Here is a 20,441-nt window from a genome sequence, read left to right as displayed (position 1 = left end):
GAAGCAATCTAAATGTCCACCAACTGCCAAATGGATAGACAAATATGGTATATCCATACAATGGAATACAATTCAGCCATAAAAAGGAATATACTACATCCATGTTAAATCATGGGTGAACCTCAAAAACATTTTGTGAAGTGAAAGAAGTCGGAAACAATAGACCATCTATTGTATGATTCCACTTACGTGAAATGCCCAGGAAAGGCAAATCTATGGAGACAAAGTAGATTCACAGTTGCCTAGGGTTAGGGGTGGGAACAGGGATTAACTATAAATGAACATGAAGGATCTCATTGTGGGGATGAAAATGTTCTATGATTGATTAAATCACTGGACACACTTGAAATGGATGAATTTTATGATTCATAAAATATATCTCAATGAAATTTTTAAAAATTGAAACTAACATTTATATAGCGCTTACTATGTACTATACACTGTGTTAAGTGCTTAGCATCTAGCAACTCATTTAATTCTCATAACAGCCCTATGCAGTAAGTAATATTATTTATCCCTCTTTCATAAATTAGGAAACTGAGGCACGAGAGATTAGGTGACTTGCCAAAGAGCACACAGCCAGTAATTAGTAGAGCTGGGGATCCAAACCGTCAGTCTGACTCCACAGTCTGTGGTCTTAACCATGGCTTCCATTTGTGGGAGGGAAAAAAAAAAAGAATATACAGATACACTTGTATACGGCAAGCAATATGTGGAAGGAATCACCAGGAAATTTCTTTTTTTTTTTTTAACACCTTCATTGGAGTATACTTGCTTTACAATGGTGTGTGAGTTTCTGCTTTATAAAAAAGTGAGTCAGCTATACAAATACATATATCCCCATATCTCCTCCCTCTTGCATCTCCCTCCCAGCCTCCTTTTCCCACCCCTCTAGGTGGTCACAAAGCGTCCAGCTGATCTCCCTGTGCTATGCAGCTGCTTCCCACTACCTATCAATTTTACATTTGGTAGTGTACATAAGTCCATGCCACTCTACCACTTTGTCCCAGCTTACCCTTCCCCCCTCCCTGTGTCCTGGAGTCCATTCTCTACATCTGTGTCTTTATTCCTGTCCTGCCCCTAGGTTCTTCATAACCATTTTTTTTCTTAGGTTCCATATATATGTGTTAGCATATGGTATTTGTTTTTGACTTACTTTACTCTTTCTGACTTACTTCACTCTGTATGACTGACTCTAGGTCCATCCACCTCACTACAAATAACTCAATTTCGTTTCTTTTTATGGCAGGGTAATATTCCATTGTATATATGTGCCACATCTTTATCCATTCATCTGTCGATGGACACATGGCTGCTTCCATATCCTGGCTATTGTAAATAGAGCTGCAATGAACATTGTGGTACATGACGCTGTTTGAATTATGGTTTCCTCAGGGTATATGCCCAGTAGTGAGATTCCTGGGTCGTATGGTAGTTCTATTTTTAGTTTTTTAAGGAACCTCCATACTGTTCTCCATAGTGGCTGTATCAATTCACATTCCACCAACAGTGCAAGAGGGTTCCCTTTCCTCCACACTCCAGCATTTATTGTTTGTAGATTTTTTTTTTAAAGAAGATGTTTGGGGTAGGAGTTTATTAATTTATTTATTTATTTTTGCTGTGTTGGGTCTTCATTTCTGTGCGAGGGCTTTCTCTAGCTGTGGCAAGCGGGGGCCACTCTTCATTGCGGTGCACAGGCCTCTCACTGTCACGGCCTCTCTTGTTGCAGAGCACAGGCTCCAGACGCACAGGCTCAGTAGTAGTGGCTCACGGGCCTAGCTGCTCCGTGGCATCTGGGATCCTCCCAGACCAGGGCTCGAACCCGTGTCCCCTGCATTAGCAGGCAGATTCGCAACCACTGCACCACCAGGGAAGCCCTTGTTTGTAGAGTTTTGACGATGGTCATTCTGACTGGTAAGAGGTGATACCTCATTGTAGTTTTGATTTGCATTTCTCTAATGATTAGTGATGTTGAGCATTTTTTCATGTGTTTGTTGGCTATCTGTATATCTTCTTTGGAGAAATGTCTATTTAGGTGTTCTGCCCATTTCTGGATTGGGTTGCTTGATTTCTGGATATTGAGCTTCATGACCTGCTTGTAAATTTTGGAGATTAATCCTTTGTCAGTTGCTTCATTTGCAAATATTTTCTCCCATTCTGAGGGTTGTCTTTCCATCTTGTTTATGGTTTCCTTTGCTGTGCAAAAGCTTTTAAGTTTCATTAGGTCCCATTTGTTCACACAGCCAACCCCAGTCCTCTCCCTGGGGTCTGACCTCCGAAGCCCGAGCCTCAGCTCCCAGCCCCCGCCCACCCCAGCAGGTGAGCAGACAAGCCTCCCGGCTTGTGAGTGCTGGTCGGCACCGATCTTCTGTGTGGGAATCTGTCCGCTTTGCCCTCTGCACCCTTATTGCTGCTCTCTCCTCTGCTGCTCCCAAGCTGCCCCTGACCTGCGCCACCCCCATCTCCGCCAGTGAAGGTAGTGCGTGGAAACTGTTCCTCCTTCACAGCTCCCTCCCAGAGGTGCAGGTCCCGTCCCTATTCTTTTGTCTCTGTTTTTTCTTTTTTCTTTTGCCCTACCCAGGTACGTGCGGAGTTTCTTACCTTTTGGGAAGTCTGAGGTCTTCTGCCAGTGTTCAGTGGGTGTTCTGTAGGAGTTGTTCCACATGTAGATGTATTTCTGATGTATCTGTGGGGAGGAAGATGATCTCCACGTTTTACTCCTCCGCCATCTTGAAGGTCCCCTTCCCACAAGGAACTTTTATCAGTAATTCCCACTCTGGGAAGTGGCAATGAGGGTGGGCAGGAAAGGGAAACAAATTTATTACTTTATTACTTTATACCACTTGAACTCTGAATTTTTTATACATTTTATAATTCATGCATTCGTTTGGTAGATACGAAACATCTATTTTTAAATCAAAACATTGGCTATCTTTGATCTGTCAAATTTTTACATTTTTAATTTTCCCTAAACTTTTTGGTATTTTCTGAATTCTTCTGGGTATGTCTTCAGGCCTTCAGGCCAAGTCCTCAAATAATTACCATGGCATGCTTTCTGTTAGGTTTCCTTCTGCCAGTGTCAGAGGCCCAGCATGGGCTCAAGGCCAAGAAGGGTCGGGGTGGGGGCTGAGGAAGATGATGAAAGAAGGGCCTGTGTTGCTTGTTCCCCTGCTTGGGTCAGACTGCGATTGGGCTAAATTCAAGGCTGCAGTGAGCTGTGGTGTGCAGCTCTGAACTCCCTAGACGCCCTGGGGTGCACCATGAGGCCTGTCGGTCTTGGAAATTGCTGCTGTCCAGGAGGGGGATAGATTTTCCGCATGCATGTGCGCATGTGCAAACAAACCTATTTGCCAAAAGCAAGGTTCAGATTTCTGCCTGCAGAGTTGAGAGTGAGTCTGCCTCCAGCATGTGTGTCTGTGTAGCAGAGGTTTGGGGGAGGGGTTCCATTTAATGTTTAAAGACAGTTGCAAGAGAATATGTTATGAAAGCAGCTGAGTGTTGTGGAGTATCTTTACTAAAGTGGGAAATATTACCTTATGAACTTTAGGAAGCCTCTGACAGTATGAAAAGATGCTTAAAAGGCAATGGGAGGGGTTAATGTTTAGACTGTGATTAACTCTTTGTAGTCATTTCTTTGGTTCAATAACGTTGTGGAGACAGGGAGTAACTACAGATGTGTTTGTTTTCAGTATGTACTTATTGTATGCTAACACCCTACAAGAGCATGTTGTGAGAAAACAGGATACTCTTTTTCATGAAGTTTTCCTTTTTAAAGATTTCATATTCAGTAAAGACTGATTAAATGATACTTGGAGGAGAATTGCTTTTTCTTACTCCTGTTCTCTGGCCATGGACCAGCATCACATAATCCCTAGAGCCTTTTTGTTATTAAGGTGCAGCATAATTCAATGAAAGAAGCATGGGCTTCAGAGTCAGATCCTAGATCTGCCACTTACTAGCTGTGTGACCTTGGACAAGCTATTTAACCTAATCTTCAGGTTTTCGGTGGTTTTTCTGAAAAATGGGGATAGCTCTACCTCCCTGCACAGGGTAGTTTATTGAAGCACCTTACAAGGTGTTGGGCAATTAGTAAGTACTCAGTAAACATTAGTTCTCTTACCTTCCGGAGGCTGGGGATGGGGGGAGTAAGAACCTGAGTAGGAAAAATAACTCTTTGGAAAGGGTCTACCTTCTCTTAGATGCCATTTTCCTTCTAAGGAAGGTCAAGACGTGCACTTAGAGTGAAAATCTCTCAAGTCCCTCACCTCTCAAAATCTAAATCTGTACCCCAGGTGTGTTGCCCTGTGTCCATACCTTTCCAACGATGATTCTGAGTATTTGTATTACCTGCTTACACAGTGTGTGCACCCATTCATGAATTGATTGTCTATATCCAGGCAAGCACCATGCCAGTTTGATTTGCTTTGAGGATGTTGCTACTGAGATTGTCTTTTCGCAGCAAAGGTGGTGAAAAACTTGTTGGAAGAGAGAAATATTTACAAGTCACTACTTCCGTTTTTTTTAAATAAAAACTTTGAGGACGTGGTAATGAGAGCACCACCAGATCAAGTATAACAGTCTTACCCAAAGAACTCATGTTCATCTGATGAATGCATGTAGCAGAGCCAATGATAAACTCTCAGAGCAACCGGCCCATTTTCCTCGATTGCCATAAACTGTGTTATTCCTGGTGAAGGAACCAGTTCAGTCAACATCAAATGTGCCTACTATCCATGCACTACACGTTATAGGAGGGTTTTTTGAATTTTTAAGTGTTCAGAATGCTAAGCTTTGGGGTGTTGGAGGGAAAGGGGGATACAAGCAAGTCACAATTACCAACACACAACTGAAGTGTTATCTACATTCAGTTCCTCCAAGGTCAGCATAACCTAAGAGCAGAAAGCCAAATGCAAGACTTTGTGGGGGGGCAGCCACACTTGAAACGTAGGAGGAAATTAAAACAGCAAAGTAAACCAGAAACAGCAGTAAAAGGGAAGAAAAGCAGGATATTACAAGGTCAAAACAAAACCCAAGAATCTTCGGTGGCCTTGCATGTAGCAAAGACTTCAAAAAAGAAAAGCATCACAAAGTGATTTGACGGGGAGGAAGTTAGCAGTGGTTTCCGAGGTTAAGTGGTTTCTGACTGGGCAGGTGGTTTCTATTATATAAACAGTGGCTTATATAGAATGAGATATCTAGGTCAACAACTTATTTCACACAGAACATTAAGAAGCCATTGTAATTAGATTCACTCCCTCATTCATTTCATTAGCATTTGCTGTGCTCTTATAAGTGCCGAAGTCTACTAAGCTCCACAGGGTAGGGGTACCTAATAGAAAAGCCATAATTAAATCATAATGGCTTTTATCTCATGAGGAATCTGGGCAAAGCTTTAGACCCCTGGCTTAAAAATGAAAGTCTCATCTCCCTGAAAGTGTTTCAGTTTATGTATTCTTTTCTGATATATTCGCCTTTTGTTTTCCTTTTTGAATTAAAAAAGATTGGTTTGCCACATCACAGGCAAGGTGTCAACCTTGAAGGACAGCAAATTTTAAAAATATCAAATCTCAATGTATCTTATGTATGCGTGAGGAATGGTAGTTACAGCTTGTGTTAGATTTTTTTTCCTACACATACAAACAAAAGCCATACAGAATAGTCCAAAGGAACCAAAGTTTCCTCAGTTTCACACACACAAAAGTGCATACACTCCTTTGCCTCTCATAATTTAATCAGTTTGGCTGGCTGGCATCACTGTCAAAGTACCAACTTGGATTCTGACAGGAGGTTAAAAACATCATCTCAAAGAATCCTGTGTGAACTCTGAGGAAAAACAGAAATGCCATTTATACCTTGTATTAGGGATTTATTTTCCATAAAAGTTTGATGCCTACAACGTAAATCCAACCCCTCACAGGAATAGGCCAAAGCTGCCAAGCTTTCCACATTTTCAGAAAATACACCCTGTGGAGCTCTGCTTCTCAAAGTGGAGCTCAGAGCCGCCTTGCAGTGGGCAACCTGGTGTCTGGAAGTGAGACAACCCACAGGATAGCTTTGGCACACTGCAAAGGTGGAGGCGGATTTTACAGCCCAGTGTGCACATGCACACCTTAACTAGACGGGACTTTTGTAATTGGCCATCCAAAATAAACCCACCTTAAAAATAAATACACCAACCCACCTTAAGGGCAAGGCAGTGTGTTTTTTCTCTTCCTACTTTCCATATGTCCTGGGGGTTTTTTCATTTTAATAATGAGGAAAATATTTAACTTTTGAAAAAACTAAAGAAAACTTTAAAAGGTTCTTCTAGGCCACCCTAGTGAAAAATAGCTATTTGAAAATTGCTGATTATCCTTAAAATCAATCTGATTGTCCTTTCTTCTTTAGCTTCACTTATTTCAATAACTCTGATTCACTGCATTTGGAAAGCCACTAGTTTTCAATTGTTTTATCTCTATATCTTATGTCAAAAGTCGCCCATCAGGGTTTCTCTGGTGGCACAGTGGTTAAGAATCCACTTGCCAATGCAGGGGACACGGGTTCGAGCCCTGGTCCGGGAAGATCCCACATGCTGTGGAGCAACTAAGCCCGTGCGCTGCAACTACTGATCCCGTGTGCCTAGAGCCCGTGCTCTGCAAGAGAAGCCACCGCAATGAGAAGCCCACGCACCACAATGAAGAGTAGCCCGCGCTCTCCGCAACTAGAGAAAGCCCGCGCACAGCAACGAAGACCCAATGCAGTCAAAAATAAATAAAACATAAAAAGTCACCCATCAAATATTTTAATGGAGAATATTCTTTCTCTGCAGTAATTCCAAATACTTTAAAACATGTACCCCAAAATTCATTATTAATCTTTTTCAACTAGTAGCTTTTATCCACTTTCCTTGTAACTGTGATTGATGCCCCTTTACCATCAAATTCAAGGACTGTGTGAATGTGTGGCAATCAATGAGCTAGGTTCTACTAATGGATATATAAAGAAACTCAAAACCAAAGAAAGAATTCCCCCATTCCAACTCCAATTTTAATTATTAATTTCCTTACTAGCCTGAAGGTACAAGTTATACCTCTCCCTATCCAACTTCTTACTGTAAACTATACAATAAAAAGAGTCTGATCTCTAGGAGAATGCTAAGCATATGCTATTTCATAGCAAGGAATGCAATCCTTTCACAGGGAATAGTTCATGTAAACAGGGACTTTTTAAAAATGAGAGTCAAGACCTCAGTTTTATATTTCATATCTAAAACTGTACTCCAAGTAGAAATATGGGGCTTAACTTTCTTAGTGGAAAACAACCATCCCAGATTTTCCAAAAGTTAAACACAATGATTTTAGAGGAAAACACTATTTATTGTGTAAAAGATTTATATTTATTAATCAAAGGCACAAAACAAAACTAAGACTATTAAAAGTTAACCTTAATGTTGACAATTCTTATCAACCTGGTAAGGAAATACCAGCTAAAGCTAATGAAGATGAGTTGCTTTAAATTCCTAAGGAGAATACAATAACTCTTGACACCATTAAGTAATAATTAGAACTTTTCAAACAATAGGGGAAATATAAATGTTAGTATAAATACCTAAATTTCGAGGCAAAGAAATGTAAAGTGTTAACTGTGTTGCAACCTGGTGTATCACAGAGGACTGGTAGTGCCTTTTATAGTCTTGGGTGCCTTAGAGGTCAGAGACCGTCGTTACTACCGTTTGGCAACTCTAATGATGGGTGTTATTCAACTATTGGCTGGAATTAAATTATGCAATGTGACTCTCTGCCTATCAGCAGAACAGAGACTAATGAAAATATTTTAACTTCTTGATGCAAATTATACAACCACACCAGATAACCCTGGCTGGGAAAAGGTCCAGTTTGGAGGGATCAATTTTCGATCACACTACATTGACAGCAAACTCACAGTGACTTTCAAAAGCCACACACTGAGAAAAAAAAAAGTCAAGAGGAACACAGTATTGCTTCATTTACAATTTACTAAGCTCTTCCAGTGTTTCAGAGTGACATGGGGATTTCAACTATCTAACATGAATGGGACAAAAGGTGGACTTCAAACATATCAAGCAAATGTCTTGATCGAATCAGACTACTGGTATAGTTTTTCAATCTATCTGTAAGAAATGTCAGTCTTCCATCCAGGCGATCTTGTAATTCACAGGGCTGGGGGTGGGGATGTTAAAATCCTAAAATTAAAGAAAAAAAGTTAATTTACTTATAACCCAAATTTCAATATCTGTATTCCTTTCCACACATTTTAATCCAGTCTGCTAATGAAGACCTTCATGTGTTCCCAGTCAGTGGCTCAATTCAAATGTGAAGGGTGCCCCAGGGATTAATTCAGCCAGCTACAGTTCTCACGTTTTACCATTCAAATACTGAAGTTATTGAAGCACATGTTTCTCCAAAATCTAGTTAAGCTAGATGAGTTTATGGCTCTAGTAACAGTCCACCAGAGGACTGCAATAAATGAGAATTAGGTAAAAGACCAGGGGAAAATGCCAATATTGACCAAGAGCAGAGTGTACTTGCCAGGTCACTATTGGGATTCTTCACTTCTCTACACTAGGTCCAAATCTGTTAGAAAGGGGACCACTTAGGATCTTTAGGCTGACATGTGCAGGTAAACCCAGAGAGGCCCTTCTGTCCTTTTTGGCCATGACTTGTACTGAGAGACAAGTGCCTATGCAGGGTTGCACAGTAACAATAACATTTGAATGCACTGCTGGACATGACCTTCTTGGCAAACTCAGTCCATCCATCACATGTATAGGCTGGAGTAAGTACTAACACTGAGAGGACTGAGGATCAAAATGAACATACCTTAAAGTTGGAGAGGAATAGGCCCGTATTATGCTGGTTACACTATCTCATACTGGTTATTTGTTATGGCGCGAGAGAGGCAGTAGGCTAGAAAGATTCCAATCAGCTGGAAACAAAATACAAGCAAAATTAAACACACATACACACAAAGCTTAAAGACCTCAGGATACAGGTATATTCTCCTTTCACTTCTAATTCACTACCAATTTCCTTAAGTTTTTTTCTAGAATAAGCATATAAGTGAAGTCTAACTACTACTGTGATCGGAATTTCACAACCACCACTGACAAAAATCACTCAGGAAAATCTTGAAGTTTGGGGAAACTTTCCTTACTCTTCTTCTCAGTTATCAGAGCAAAAAGGATATGGCTTAGGATATGCATCTCATCGAGTAAAATCTCCATCTATCAAGGCAGAGATTCTCTTGGAGGATTCTAAAACAGTGCTGTGATGATGAAAATATTCTGTAATACCTGTTCTGTCCAACACGGTGGCCACTAGCCACATAACTTTTGAAAGGTGGCTAGCGGCTATTAGTGCAGATTCAGACAGACTTAGCAGGGCAGGTCTTAGAGAACTCTGTAGTTGTGGGAAAACGTAAGATGCAAGACAACCAAAAATTGGAATGAAAAGAGCAAAACTACTACATCTCTACTGTGATGAGCAACTGAGAGTTTTGTGAAAATATGACTTCTCTAAAAATGCCCTTGCTAACCAGCGCCCTGAAGCAAAAACTGAAGCCTTCAAAGTGGAAATCTTGTAGCTTACACCTAACAAGAGTGATGAAACATTTCCTAACTACAAGGACTTACCTGGAAGCAAGCAACTCCAAAAGAAATTCCCGCAACAACTCCCATTTCTGACTCTATAATGGTCATCACCTTTATAAAACAACCCTGATGGAAGAGAAAAAAAAAAAAAAAAACATTAAGTACAGCTCAAACCATAATAAATACTTTGATCACACATCTCTGTGAAAGATGAGCTACCTTAGCCTTTGATTGTTCTTTCATTAAAATTTATTCTTTCATAACAAATCCTGTCTCCTTTGAGGAACACAGGTTCCACCTTTTGGATTATGCATAAGTGTGAAATCAAGTCACCAATTTTCTGAGCTTCAGTTTCCTCATTTATTCAATGAGAATAACACCTGCTCTGCCCTATTTCAGATTACATGTATTGTGAGTAAAAATTAAATTCTTTTTTTACTCCTTACTTCATTGTTTACTTTATCTGCATCTCTCTGAGGAGAACAACCTTCAAGTTTACAGCAGCTCTTGGGAAATCCTTTTTCTGAGTAATAATTAGCATCCTTCCAATCTCTATAGTCGGTGACACCACAACAATGCAACTGAAAAAAAAATCCAACGGAAGCATTTATAGTTCATATTACCACTTTGTAGTCAAACAATTAAACCATCATCTTAGATTATACTTGGTGATCTCTAGCTTAAGACATAGTTTAAAGCAGCTGTTCTCTATTGGCATTATAATTCATGAGATTAGCACTTTGGGACTGGCCTTACTTTCACTGCTACAGTACAAATGGACAACGTCTGGTAGGCAGGGCCCTATCCTCTTCTCTGAGGGAATAAGGAATGTGTTCCCCTCTTGAGAAGCCACCACCTATGACCACTTACCGTATTTTGGATCTTGTCTACTGCATCGCTTCTATAATCTCCCGTAGCGTTATACTGCTTTAAAGCTTTCTCATAATTATTCTTAAAGCTGTTCTTAATCTACAGCAAAGAAACACAAGGCCAGTAAACAAAGATTTTAGAATGTCCTTTTGGTTTCTAGGTCAAATAAGAAATTCCCACATCTGACCAATGGTCCTATCTTTGATAGCAGCAATGTGTATGGTAATTAACTTCTATGGTCCAATCCTGTCTTCTAAGCAATGTAAGTTTAGCTAAGGGGATTCCTAAGCAAAACATTCCAGTAAAAGATGATAACAACTAGACGTTCAAAGTGCTATGGGAACATATATTTATTCAAGTGGCAGCTTCCTTCTGCTGTATCTCCTCCCACCCTCAATCTTTCTTCACTTTCAACTGAGTACACATTTGATGCCTATGGGATTTTTAAGCTACACAATCTCACTCTGGGAGAATGCACTACCACTTTGCACTACCACTCTCATTGATGAGCCTTCAGTACTCATTGAATGACTTCCTAACCCCAGATTTATTAAGGTTTTGATGAGTGGAGAAGGTATCAATTTTGTGTTATCAATTTTGTGCTTTAAATATTTTCCTATCGCTAAAGTTATATATTGTACTATGTACACTTTAATAGGTACTTATACACAGAAAAATGACTGCAAATACAAATAATTATGGGTACCTTCAATTTTCTTCTGGTGACTATCAGTCTTTACCAAAAAAGTGGGCTAGGTTTTTTTTTTTTTTTTTTTTTACCAGAAAGTTATTACTGTCAGCTACAGGTTGAAAAAGTCAGCTTTAAACACAGCTGTAAGTGATTTTTTAAACTAGTGAAAGCTGTCGCTTAACTCTATTACTTAAATTTATCCAGCTTTATCTCTTAGAGGATAAATTTTCACATATTAAGGTTCCCAAACTCAGGCTTACCTCATGTCTGAAAACAAATCCTACGATGGCAGCGACCAGTTCAACCAAAAAAATTAGAGTCAGAAACATTGCATACTGCAGGATAAAAAGAAAGGTCCAAGTCAGTTTATACATCACAGCTGCAAAGGGAGTCAATGTTCAGCACGTTTTTATGGAAAAGGGCAGGGAAAACACAAAGGTGGGAATTGGCAGCTACAGTGTTACTTGCTAAGTTTTCATAAGGAAGAGGAAAAATCAAAAAGGGCCATGCCTAGTTCCAAGAAACAAAGCCTACAACATATAAGCCTTTTCAAAAACCAACAACCAATTCTAAGAAAGCAAGGACTCACCAGTTTTAGCATCCATGCAGAAGCTCGGCAGGTAGCAAAACAGCCGAAGGTGCCCAAAAGAATAATGACAGTGCCAGTGCCAATGAGCACGAAGGGGACATTGGTGGCCTTTTCATTTAAAAGGGAAAAATAATTCTCTAGGCTCACCTTGCCCCAAATGCCAACAGCAAGAAGGATAACACCAGTGATCTATGTGGGAAATCAGAGAATTGAGAGTTACACACTGTATACAGCAACATCTTGAAACCACAAACCACTAGGTGTTTAAGAAACAATAGGTGTGAGAATTCACGTAGCAGTCTGTGGCCAAAGAGCTGTGGCTGGGATGTGGTAGACAAGGGGGTGGGGCTGTACACAAGAACAGGCCTTGATAAATCCACACGCTGGATCACTGTGGCCAGGACAAAACCAAGGGGCAGCTAGAGAAGGCACCTTGACAAAATTCTTAAACTTTACCTGTTTTTTTTGCCCTAGGGATCAAAACTTAACTGTTTTACACCCGCCTTAGGAAGAAAACCTTTCCGCAGATGGGGGTGGGGGTGGGGGGAGTGTTTCTAAGAGTTCCAGAAACTTTCCCCTTCCCCCCAGTTCAGAGATGAGCACAGGGTACAAAGGGATGGTACACAAAGCAAGCCCAAGGACAGATTGGCGGGAGTGGAGCCATTACCATACTTACCGGCGAAATACTCCCCTCTTATGAAGCAGTGAAAAGAAAAAGACTATTATGCAAGCGAGCCCTCACTGGGGCCGGGAAAGCCTTGCCTCTCCAATGGTCCGGGGACACCCTCTGTTTGCTCTGGGGGGATTCACTCCCTTACTCGCCCCTCGCATCGAATTCCAACGCTAGGCACGTCTGGGTCCCGGCTCAGCCTCTCGGCTGCCGTCGCCCGACACCCCGACCCGCGCGGGCGAGATGCCCGAGCCCGAGCTCGAGCCCCAGCACGTCGTCACCAGCGCCGGGGTCCCAGCAGCGACCGCCGCCCCAGCCCCACCAGCGCCTCCCTCCCCACCTCCGATCCGAGCTCCCTCCTCACGACCCCAGCCCGGGATCCCCTCCCGTCCCCGGGTGTCTCCGTCTCTCACCCAGAAGATGAATGTGTAGATCAAGAGGACGCTCTTGAAACAAGTGATGACCGGTTTGGTCTGCAGCCTCCGAGACGGGGACGCCATGACTAGCCCGAGACCCTGCCCCGCCGCGCCAGGCGATCGGAACAGAGTGAGCGAGGCGCGGAGCCCCCGAGTCTCCCCGGAAAGTGCCGAAAAGTTACGAGCGTCTGCGACTGAGAAGAGCCGGAAACACTGTACAGTTTTCTAGAGGGCAAGGTCCGGGAGGCTGTCCGGAAAGTGACGGCAATTTCCGAGCGCCCCCTGCCGAAGGTTGCCGAAAACTCTACACAAAAGGTTCTAGTGTCGGAAATTTCTTAGATCTTCAAAGGGGAGCTTGCTTCATTTTTTCGCTCAAGGAATCTTTCCCGCCCGCCACCCTTCCCCCTGGCCTTATAACTCTATCATATTGTTTCTATCACCAGCAGCACCAGCAGCACCAGCAGCGCTTTGAGATTCGGCCTCGCCAGCCCCTGGAGCCCAGAAGGAAAAACAGAAATGGAAAGAGGTTAAAAGTGACCTAAGGGGCTCCCCTGGGGCTCCCCTGGTGGCGCAGTGGTTGAGAGTCCGCCTGCCAATGCAGGGGACACGGGTTCGTGCCCCGGTCCGGGGAGATCTCACGTGCCGCGGAGTGGCTGCGCCCGTGAGCCATGGCCGCTGAGCCTGCGCGTCCGGAGCCTGTGCTCCGCAGCGGGAGAGGCCGCAACAGTGAGAGGCCCGCGTACTGAAAAATAAAAAAAGAGAGAAAGAAAGAAAAAAAGTGACCTAAGAATACTTTATGACATAGCAAAATACTCTCAAGATATATATTTCCAAAGAGAAACAAAAGCAGATCACAGAGCGATACGTCCAGTCACATGTTTTTAGACAAAAACCGAAAGGAAAAGTGCAATTTACCTGAATGGTAGAATTACGCTGATTTGTTTCTCCTGTTTTGTGCTTTTCGATTTTTGAACATTGTTTTATGAGGTGGGGAGGGGGCATAAGAATAATAAGAAATAATCACTTGTACGAATTCCAAACGTAGGTATGAAAGATAATGAATTTTAGAATTTCTCTACAAGAATTTGCCAAGCTCCTTTATCCCTCTCCTCCCTTATCCTCTGAGTAACTTGGGAGTTGAGGAAAAGTGTTTTAAAGTACTTAATCCTGAAATGTAAGTTCAGCTATTAGCTACAAACTTCAAAAAGGGAAGGCACTACAGAGAATACCAGGTAAATGTGACCCCCTTTTAAATGTTAAAACTGAAAGGCACTGTATTATTCCAGCCTTCTGGTTTTTCAGATCAAGAACCAGCTGATCACAAAGAGGCTGAAACCATAGGTCATACAACTAATAGCAAAGCCAAAACTAGAGATAACTGCTTTGCATCATCTCCCCTATTATACAAGCTGTATATGGTATTTGGTGTCTGCTCATCCCCAAGAAATTCTCCCAATTGCTTAGATCTTCCTAGAACTTGAGACCATGTGTTCCTAAGGACTTAAACTGCTTACAGGATGAGAATGAATCACCAGAAAGTTTCCGGTCCCTTATGTCCACAGGCAGCCCAAAGTCAGACTTTGGGATAAAGTGGAATTAAAAAAAAAAAAGCCCTCTTCACAGTCTCCTAAATACTGGAAACCTCAGGAGAGGGATTTTTTTTAATCTATTAAGGTCTGGTTTCTCAACTAAAGTATAAGCTCTCTGAGGGAAGAAACTGTGTCGTGTGTGTGTGTGTGTGTGTGTGTGTGTGTGTGTGTGTGTGTGTGTTATTTCTAGAGGCGTGGGATTAGAAGACAGTATCAGTTTCCTAACCAACCAATTTACATCATCATTGACACAAGCTTAACGTTACAAATGGGCATTTACTGTATTGCTATGACAATAAGTCCTGCATTAGTGAAGGAGAGATGGATACCTAAACTTTTTGCTCGAAACCGTGCTTTAAACATACACCACAGAACCAGAAAACAGGAAAGTTCCATTAACTTGGTCACACAGAGCTTCCCTGTGCTTCAAATATTGACCTAAGACCAGCTCCTATAGCACCATGCCAGATGTCTGAGGTCCAAGAGAGCAACTACTGGAGAATTATTGCACTGCTACACTTTATACTAAAATCTTATCCTAAAATTAGAAAAGCCTAACACATAAATACATGGAGAGAATGGGTAAATGATACATCTATACATCTTGTAAACACTAAGCCAAGGTCATCAGGCATAAGGCAGACATCAACTTTTAAAGTACCACATATGCCATAGCTACAGGAAATGAGGTTGAGGGGGGCTCTAAATATAATTAAAGCTGTCTCCCTAAACTAAATAGCACTATCTGAGGGGTTCTCATATTAAAACAAAAAAGTATCAGGGAAGTCTTGTTAAATTCTTGTCATCTTAAATGGAAGTTTTATCTGAGGCTTAGGTTTGTACCATGTCCTGAAAGGGATTTTCATTGGGAGCCTGAGAGCAAATAAATACTTCTGTGGCTGAAGAAAAAACAAAATAGTCAAAGCAAAAGCCACATCTTATTTCCAAGAATGTGTTGATTTTCCTCCTCTCCCTTCCTCTGCCACTCACAACGCTGCTTTGTTTGAATAGCAGTTGGTGCCAAATTAAACCGAAAGCTGACATGGAATTTAATATTCCTATGGCCACAACACCTTGCACCAGAGCCTCCCACCCTGCTACTCCCCCCCACCCCGCCCTGTTGCCATGCCACCAAACCCAGAAGTTCAGTTTAGTTCAAATTTAGGCCTGGGTCTGGGTCCAAACCCAGACAAAGGGGCGTCTCATCCCATCTAGGCAATTTAACAAGTAATTCTCTAGGTTATAAGATTATTCTTTAAAGTATTAATAATGACTGCAATATTGAACATTGACTATGTACCAACCACCGTTGCTAAGCAATCAACAAGCCTTGCCTCATGCTTACATTACAAAAGCCCTTATTGTGAGATGAGGACTACCACCGCCCACATTTTACAGATGAGGAGACAGGTTCAAAGAGGCTAAGTAACTTGCCTAGGACTAAGCCCTGGCAACTTCTGTTTCCCTCAGCAGAAATGGGGCCCACTCTGTGATGAGACATGGCTGCCATTGTACATTTAAACACAAACAAGGGCTCTTTGGAGCCCCTGAAGCACAAGAACCTCAATGGTTTCCCCAATTCTGCCTCGTACTTGGGTTTTTTTTGTAGAATTTTACTTTTGCCTTCACTCAATAGCCCAATCACCTAGGAGGTAATCCTGTGCATCCCAGAGTGGTAGAGAGTTCAATAGTTCTTCTGGTTCAGCCTCTTAATTTCTCCCTCTTTTCTGAGCACAGGAACATGTCTGATGCCGAAAATGTAGGAAAAAAGAAGATACCTTCCTTAAGTATTGTTGCTGCTTATTTTACACTCAATATTTAGTATAGATTTGTGTCCCTTCCCTATTAACTTCTTGTAACTTTCGAGATCAGATTTAAATGTTTCTCTTTGGCATTTAAATGATGCCTCCCCCAGCACATGTATCAACTTATTTCCTACAGCTTTTCCAGAGTGAATTTTCTGTTCCACAATAAGCCAGTATGATTATCTTCCCCAATAAATAAGATCGGTTCCCTACTCACTTCCCACTCTCCAAACTCAAAATTCCTGCCCCCCCAACTTAAGGTTCAGCTCAACCCCAACTCAGTGAGAGCGTCCTCCCCGCAACCGCCCACCCCGGCCCACACACATACCTTTTTCTTTAACATCAGTGCTTATACTCTGACTACTCAGGTTAACTCATACCCTTAGTCCATTACTACAGTACCTGCTTTCAGTACCTGCTTTTTCTCTACTTACCTGTCTTACATCCTATTGTTCAGAAACTACTGCGCCCCCTTTTATACCCTCCAGAACCCTAGGACACAATGCTCAGTTGATGAGCTCCTTTGGTGCTCAGCCAACCCTTGTTCAGCTCATTGGTCATAGCTGGTCTCTGAGGCTAACCACTTAGTAGTCACTCACGGTATGATTAAGTTAAATGAAATTAAAAACTAAATGTCTAAGCCATCCCAGTGTCACACTGACATAAACCAGAAAAATTAAGTTGATAATGCCTTGGGACATTACTACTGCTTGTCTTAGGCACCAGTAAAAAGACATTAGGCATTTTGCACAGAATGCATCTTACCTTTTATTCACATAATGATCTTACCATTTTCATTTTCTAATACCTTTTCTAGAATCCCTCCAATTACCTTTGGCTAAGTGCCTATCGTAAAATCTAAAAGCACCTTCTAGGGCTTCCCTGGTGGCGCAGTGGTTGAGAGTCCGCCTGCCGATGCAGGGGACACGGGTTCGTGCCCCAGTCCGGGAAGATCCCACATGCCGCGGAGCGGCCGGGGCCGTGAGCCATGGTCGCTGAGCCTGCACGTCCGAAGCCTGTGCTCCGCCACGGGAGAGGCCACAACAGTGAGAGGCCCGCGTACCGCAAAAAAAATAATAATAAATAAAATAAAAAATAAATAAAAGCACCCTCTACTTATTTTCTTAAAGTGTCATATTTTATATTACAGCCATCAGATAAACATCATTTAAACACATAATTTAAATATCATCATTTAAACAGATAATTCATAGGTATAGTTTTAAAAATTAGTTTCCTGAATAGAAATATCTTTTTATTCCTCTTGTCTTTTCGGGTTCTCTATGAATCCTTGCTTCCCTTTCCATCCTTGATCTTGCCTCTTTCAAAAAGGCTCATAATATACAGTTTGAGACACAGAGAAATGAGAAATACTCCTAAATGGTATTAAAATTTTCATTTCCATGTCAATTTGTCTTAGTCCACTTTCTAAGAAAATTGTGTCAAGTCGAGGCTTGTTGAGCTTTGCTGAGATCTCAACTAGGCAAGTCAGTTTCCATATCTAATATTTCTTAAAACAATATCTTATTGACTGCTGAGAGGCTTCATATTAAAAGTCTTGAAGTTGAAAATGATACTGAACTTTAAGAACCTTAAAACTTTGTATTTGTATGCATGAATGTTGCCAGTCTTTGTCTTATCTTCCCAACCAAATCATAGGGAAAGGTGTTTTGTTTAACTTTATATCCCCACAGTGTCTAACATAGTGTTACCCACACATAGTAGGTGCTGAAGAAATGTTGGTTTTTTAAATTGACCCCACCTGTTTTGAGCAAGGTCTTCATATTACCCATCCCAGTGCTTCATACAAATGCTGCCCCTCTTGTCTCATTTATCCCCTTACTTTGATCTCCCTATGATTTCCATAATCTCTCCTTCATTTTTTTCTTTAATCTCTCTCTACCACCCCTCTGCCCTGCTCCTTCCAGCCCTAAGTGGTACATGAGGCTTTATGCAGCATCCTCATCTTAGCACGTGCTGGCCTCTGTGTTTGGTGCTGGGGGAATGAAGAAGACTAAGCCGTGGTCCCACTCACAGGCTAGTAGGGGACAGAGATGAGTCTGAGATGAACAGACTAGGAGAATAGGGGACAGAGATTGTCATATATCAGCAGTGACAGTAAGTATGATAAATTCTGTAATTGAGACATGTACAAAGTGATATGGTACAAAGGAAGGTGAAGTAAACCAGTTCTGGCTGGGGTGGGCTGAGGGAAGCTTCTCAGCAGCAATGATGGATACGGTCTCAACAGCCCAGGAAAGAAGGGAAAGGGTTACAGGGTAGAGTAAATATATCTGCTCCAAGCTACCACAGTGTGAAAGGAAGAGCAAGAAGTTCAATGTGTCCAGAATGGGGAGTCATGAGGTGAATGTTTAAAACTAGGCTGAGGACATAAGTGAGGTTTGCTTGTGCGGGGTACGGTGTGCCCTGCTAAGAGCTGGGACTATACTCTTTGCCAAGAGGGAGTCCGTGAATGGATTTTTTAGAAAGAAAACAACCCTGGTAGAATTTATTCCTCTGCTCATTCACTAGCTCTCCCTCCCTCTCTCTCCATCTCTCTGTGTCTCTTTCTCTCTCTCTCTCTGTCACACACACACACACACACACACACACACACACACACACTCATTTAATAGATTCACTATTTCCTAACACATAAGTTTAATGTAAACTCCTATATCTGATTTCAAGGTCCTCACAATCTGGCCCTACTGTATTTATTCAACTTTGTTTCCTACTGCTCCCCTGAACCCATCTCCCCTCTGAGCTAACAATGAGCCCTTGTACATGTCGTTTTCCTTGCCTGAGAGCAGACCACAGCCCATGTCTTCCCACAGAGACCTCACAGTGTATTCAATAGCTTTTGGAAATTTATATGGCCTTGTACAATTTTCTAATTGTTTGTGTCCCCCTTCTCTCCCGTAGTAAACATAAACCCTCTGGGAGCTGGAGAGTAAGCTCCGTAAGATCAAGAATCACACAGTTTTTACTCATCACTGTCCTCCAGTTCTTAGCTTATAGTAGATGTCCAATGAAGGTTGGTCCACTAAACACACACAGTTGTAGTTAAGAACATTTTTGTTACAGCCACTATGGAGAGCAGTATGGAGGTTCCTTTAAAAACTAAATATAGAACTACCATACGACCCAGCAATCCCACTACTGGGCATATACCCTGAGCAAACCATAATTCAAAAAGAGCCATGAACCAAAATGTGCATTGCAGCTCCATTTACAATAGCCAGGATGTGGAAGCAACCTAAGTATCCATCAACAGATGAATGGATAAAGAAGATGTGGCACATATATACAATGGAGTATTACTCATCCATAAAAAGAAATTAAATTGAGTTATTTGTACTGAGGTGGATGGATCTAGAATCTGTCATACACAGTGAAGTAAGTCAGAAAGAGAAAAATACCATATGCTAACACATATATATGAAATCTAAAAAAAAATGGCTCTGAAGAACCTAGAGGCAGGACAGGAATAAAGACACAGATGTAGAGAATGGACTTGAGGACACGGGGAAGGGGAAGGGCAAGCTGGGACGAAGTGAGAGTGTGGCATTGACTCTCTATTTTTACATTTGGTATTTTACACTACCAAATGTAAAATAGATAGCTAGTGGGAAGCAGCCACATAGCACAGGGAGGGCAGCTTGGTGCTTTGTGACCACCTAGAGGGGTGGGATAGGGAGGGTGGGAGGGAGGGAGATGCAAGGGGGAAGAGATATGGGGACATATGTATATGTATAACTGATTCACTTTGTTGTAAAGCAGAAATGAACACAACAATGTAAAGCAACTATACTCCAATAAAGTTGTTAAAGATAAAAAAGAACATTTTTGTTGACTGTGTGTCTCCTCCAATACATGAGGGCAAGGATTATCTCCATTTTACACACTGATGTCTATCAAGTATTGATACCTCTAATGGTGTGTGGCACATAATAGATGCTCAACAAATATTTGTTTAATTAATTATGGATTAGTATGTCAGGGATTTTGTCCACCATCCTTAACACAGTAGATGTTTGATAAACTCATTAAATGAATGAGGCCAAGACCATGTCTTTGCCTTCTTTATACAATGATCACACTGTTGAACACATGGTAAACACTCATTACTTCATGACTGAGAAGGGGTTACCAGCTTGCTTACACACACAAGGAAGAAATCATTTCTACAGCAGCCAAAAAA

General features: G+C 41.7%; 1 protein-coding gene across 3 annotated transcripts; it reads right to left on the bottom strand.

Moving 5' to 3' along the window:
• Window positions 1-7,334: 7,334 nt before the first annotated feature.
• Window positions 7,335-13,392, bottom strand: TSPAN6 (tetraspanin 6). 3 transcript variants are annotated; one of them, XM_081222442.1, is made up of 8 exons: window positions 12,841-13,392; window positions 11,905-11,946; window positions 11,429-11,503; window positions 10,478-10,576; window positions 10,054-10,188; window positions 9,650-9,733; window positions 8,838-8,943; window positions 7,335-8,200 (listed from the first exon to the last, which is right to left on the bottom strand). In XM_081222442.1, the coding sequence occupies exons 1-7, from the start codon at window positions 12,925-12,927 to the stop codon at window positions 8,875-8,877; spliced, it is 591 nt and encodes a 196-aa protein (XP_081078568.1). In that variant the 5' UTR covers window positions 12,928-13,392; the 3' UTR covers window positions 7,335-8,200; window positions 8,838-8,874. The 3 variants fall into 3 exon arrangements, with proteins under 3 accessions (XP_081078568.1, XP_081078567.1, XP_081078569.1); XM_081222441.1 differs by having other exon boundaries at window positions 11,758-11,946; window positions 12,841-13,390; XM_081222443.1 differs by lacking the exon at window positions 11,905-11,946 and having other exon boundaries at window positions 12,841-13,391.
• Between the last annotated feature and the right edge of the window lie 7,049 nt (window positions 13,393-20,441).

The sequence above is a fragment of the Mesoplodon bidens genome (genome assembly GCF_964165515.1).
Source record: "Mesoplodon bidens genome assembly, chromosome: X".
Lineage (NCBI taxonomy): Eukaryota > Metazoa > Chordata > Mammalia > Artiodactyla > Ziphiidae > Mesoplodon > Mesoplodon bidens.
Note: the sequence above shows the minus strand (reverse complement) of the source record. Positions and strands in the feature narration are given on the sequence as shown.

Excerpts from the sequence above, each read along its gene's own strand:
- TSPAN6 (XM_081222441.1), bottom strand. The coding sequence starts at position 12,927 with ATGGCGTCCCCGTCTCGGAGGCTGCAGACCAAACCGGTCATCACTTGT. Across the intron at positions 10,577-11,428 it reads GATTTGTTTTCAGACATGAG|ATTAAGAACAGCTTTAAGAA; the intron begins GTAAGCCTGAGT and ends TCTTTGCTGTAG. Across the intron at positions 10,189-10,477 it reads TAGACAAGATCCAAAATACG|TTGCATTGTTGTGGTGTCAC; the intron begins GTAAGTGGTCAT and ends TTTTTTTTTCAG.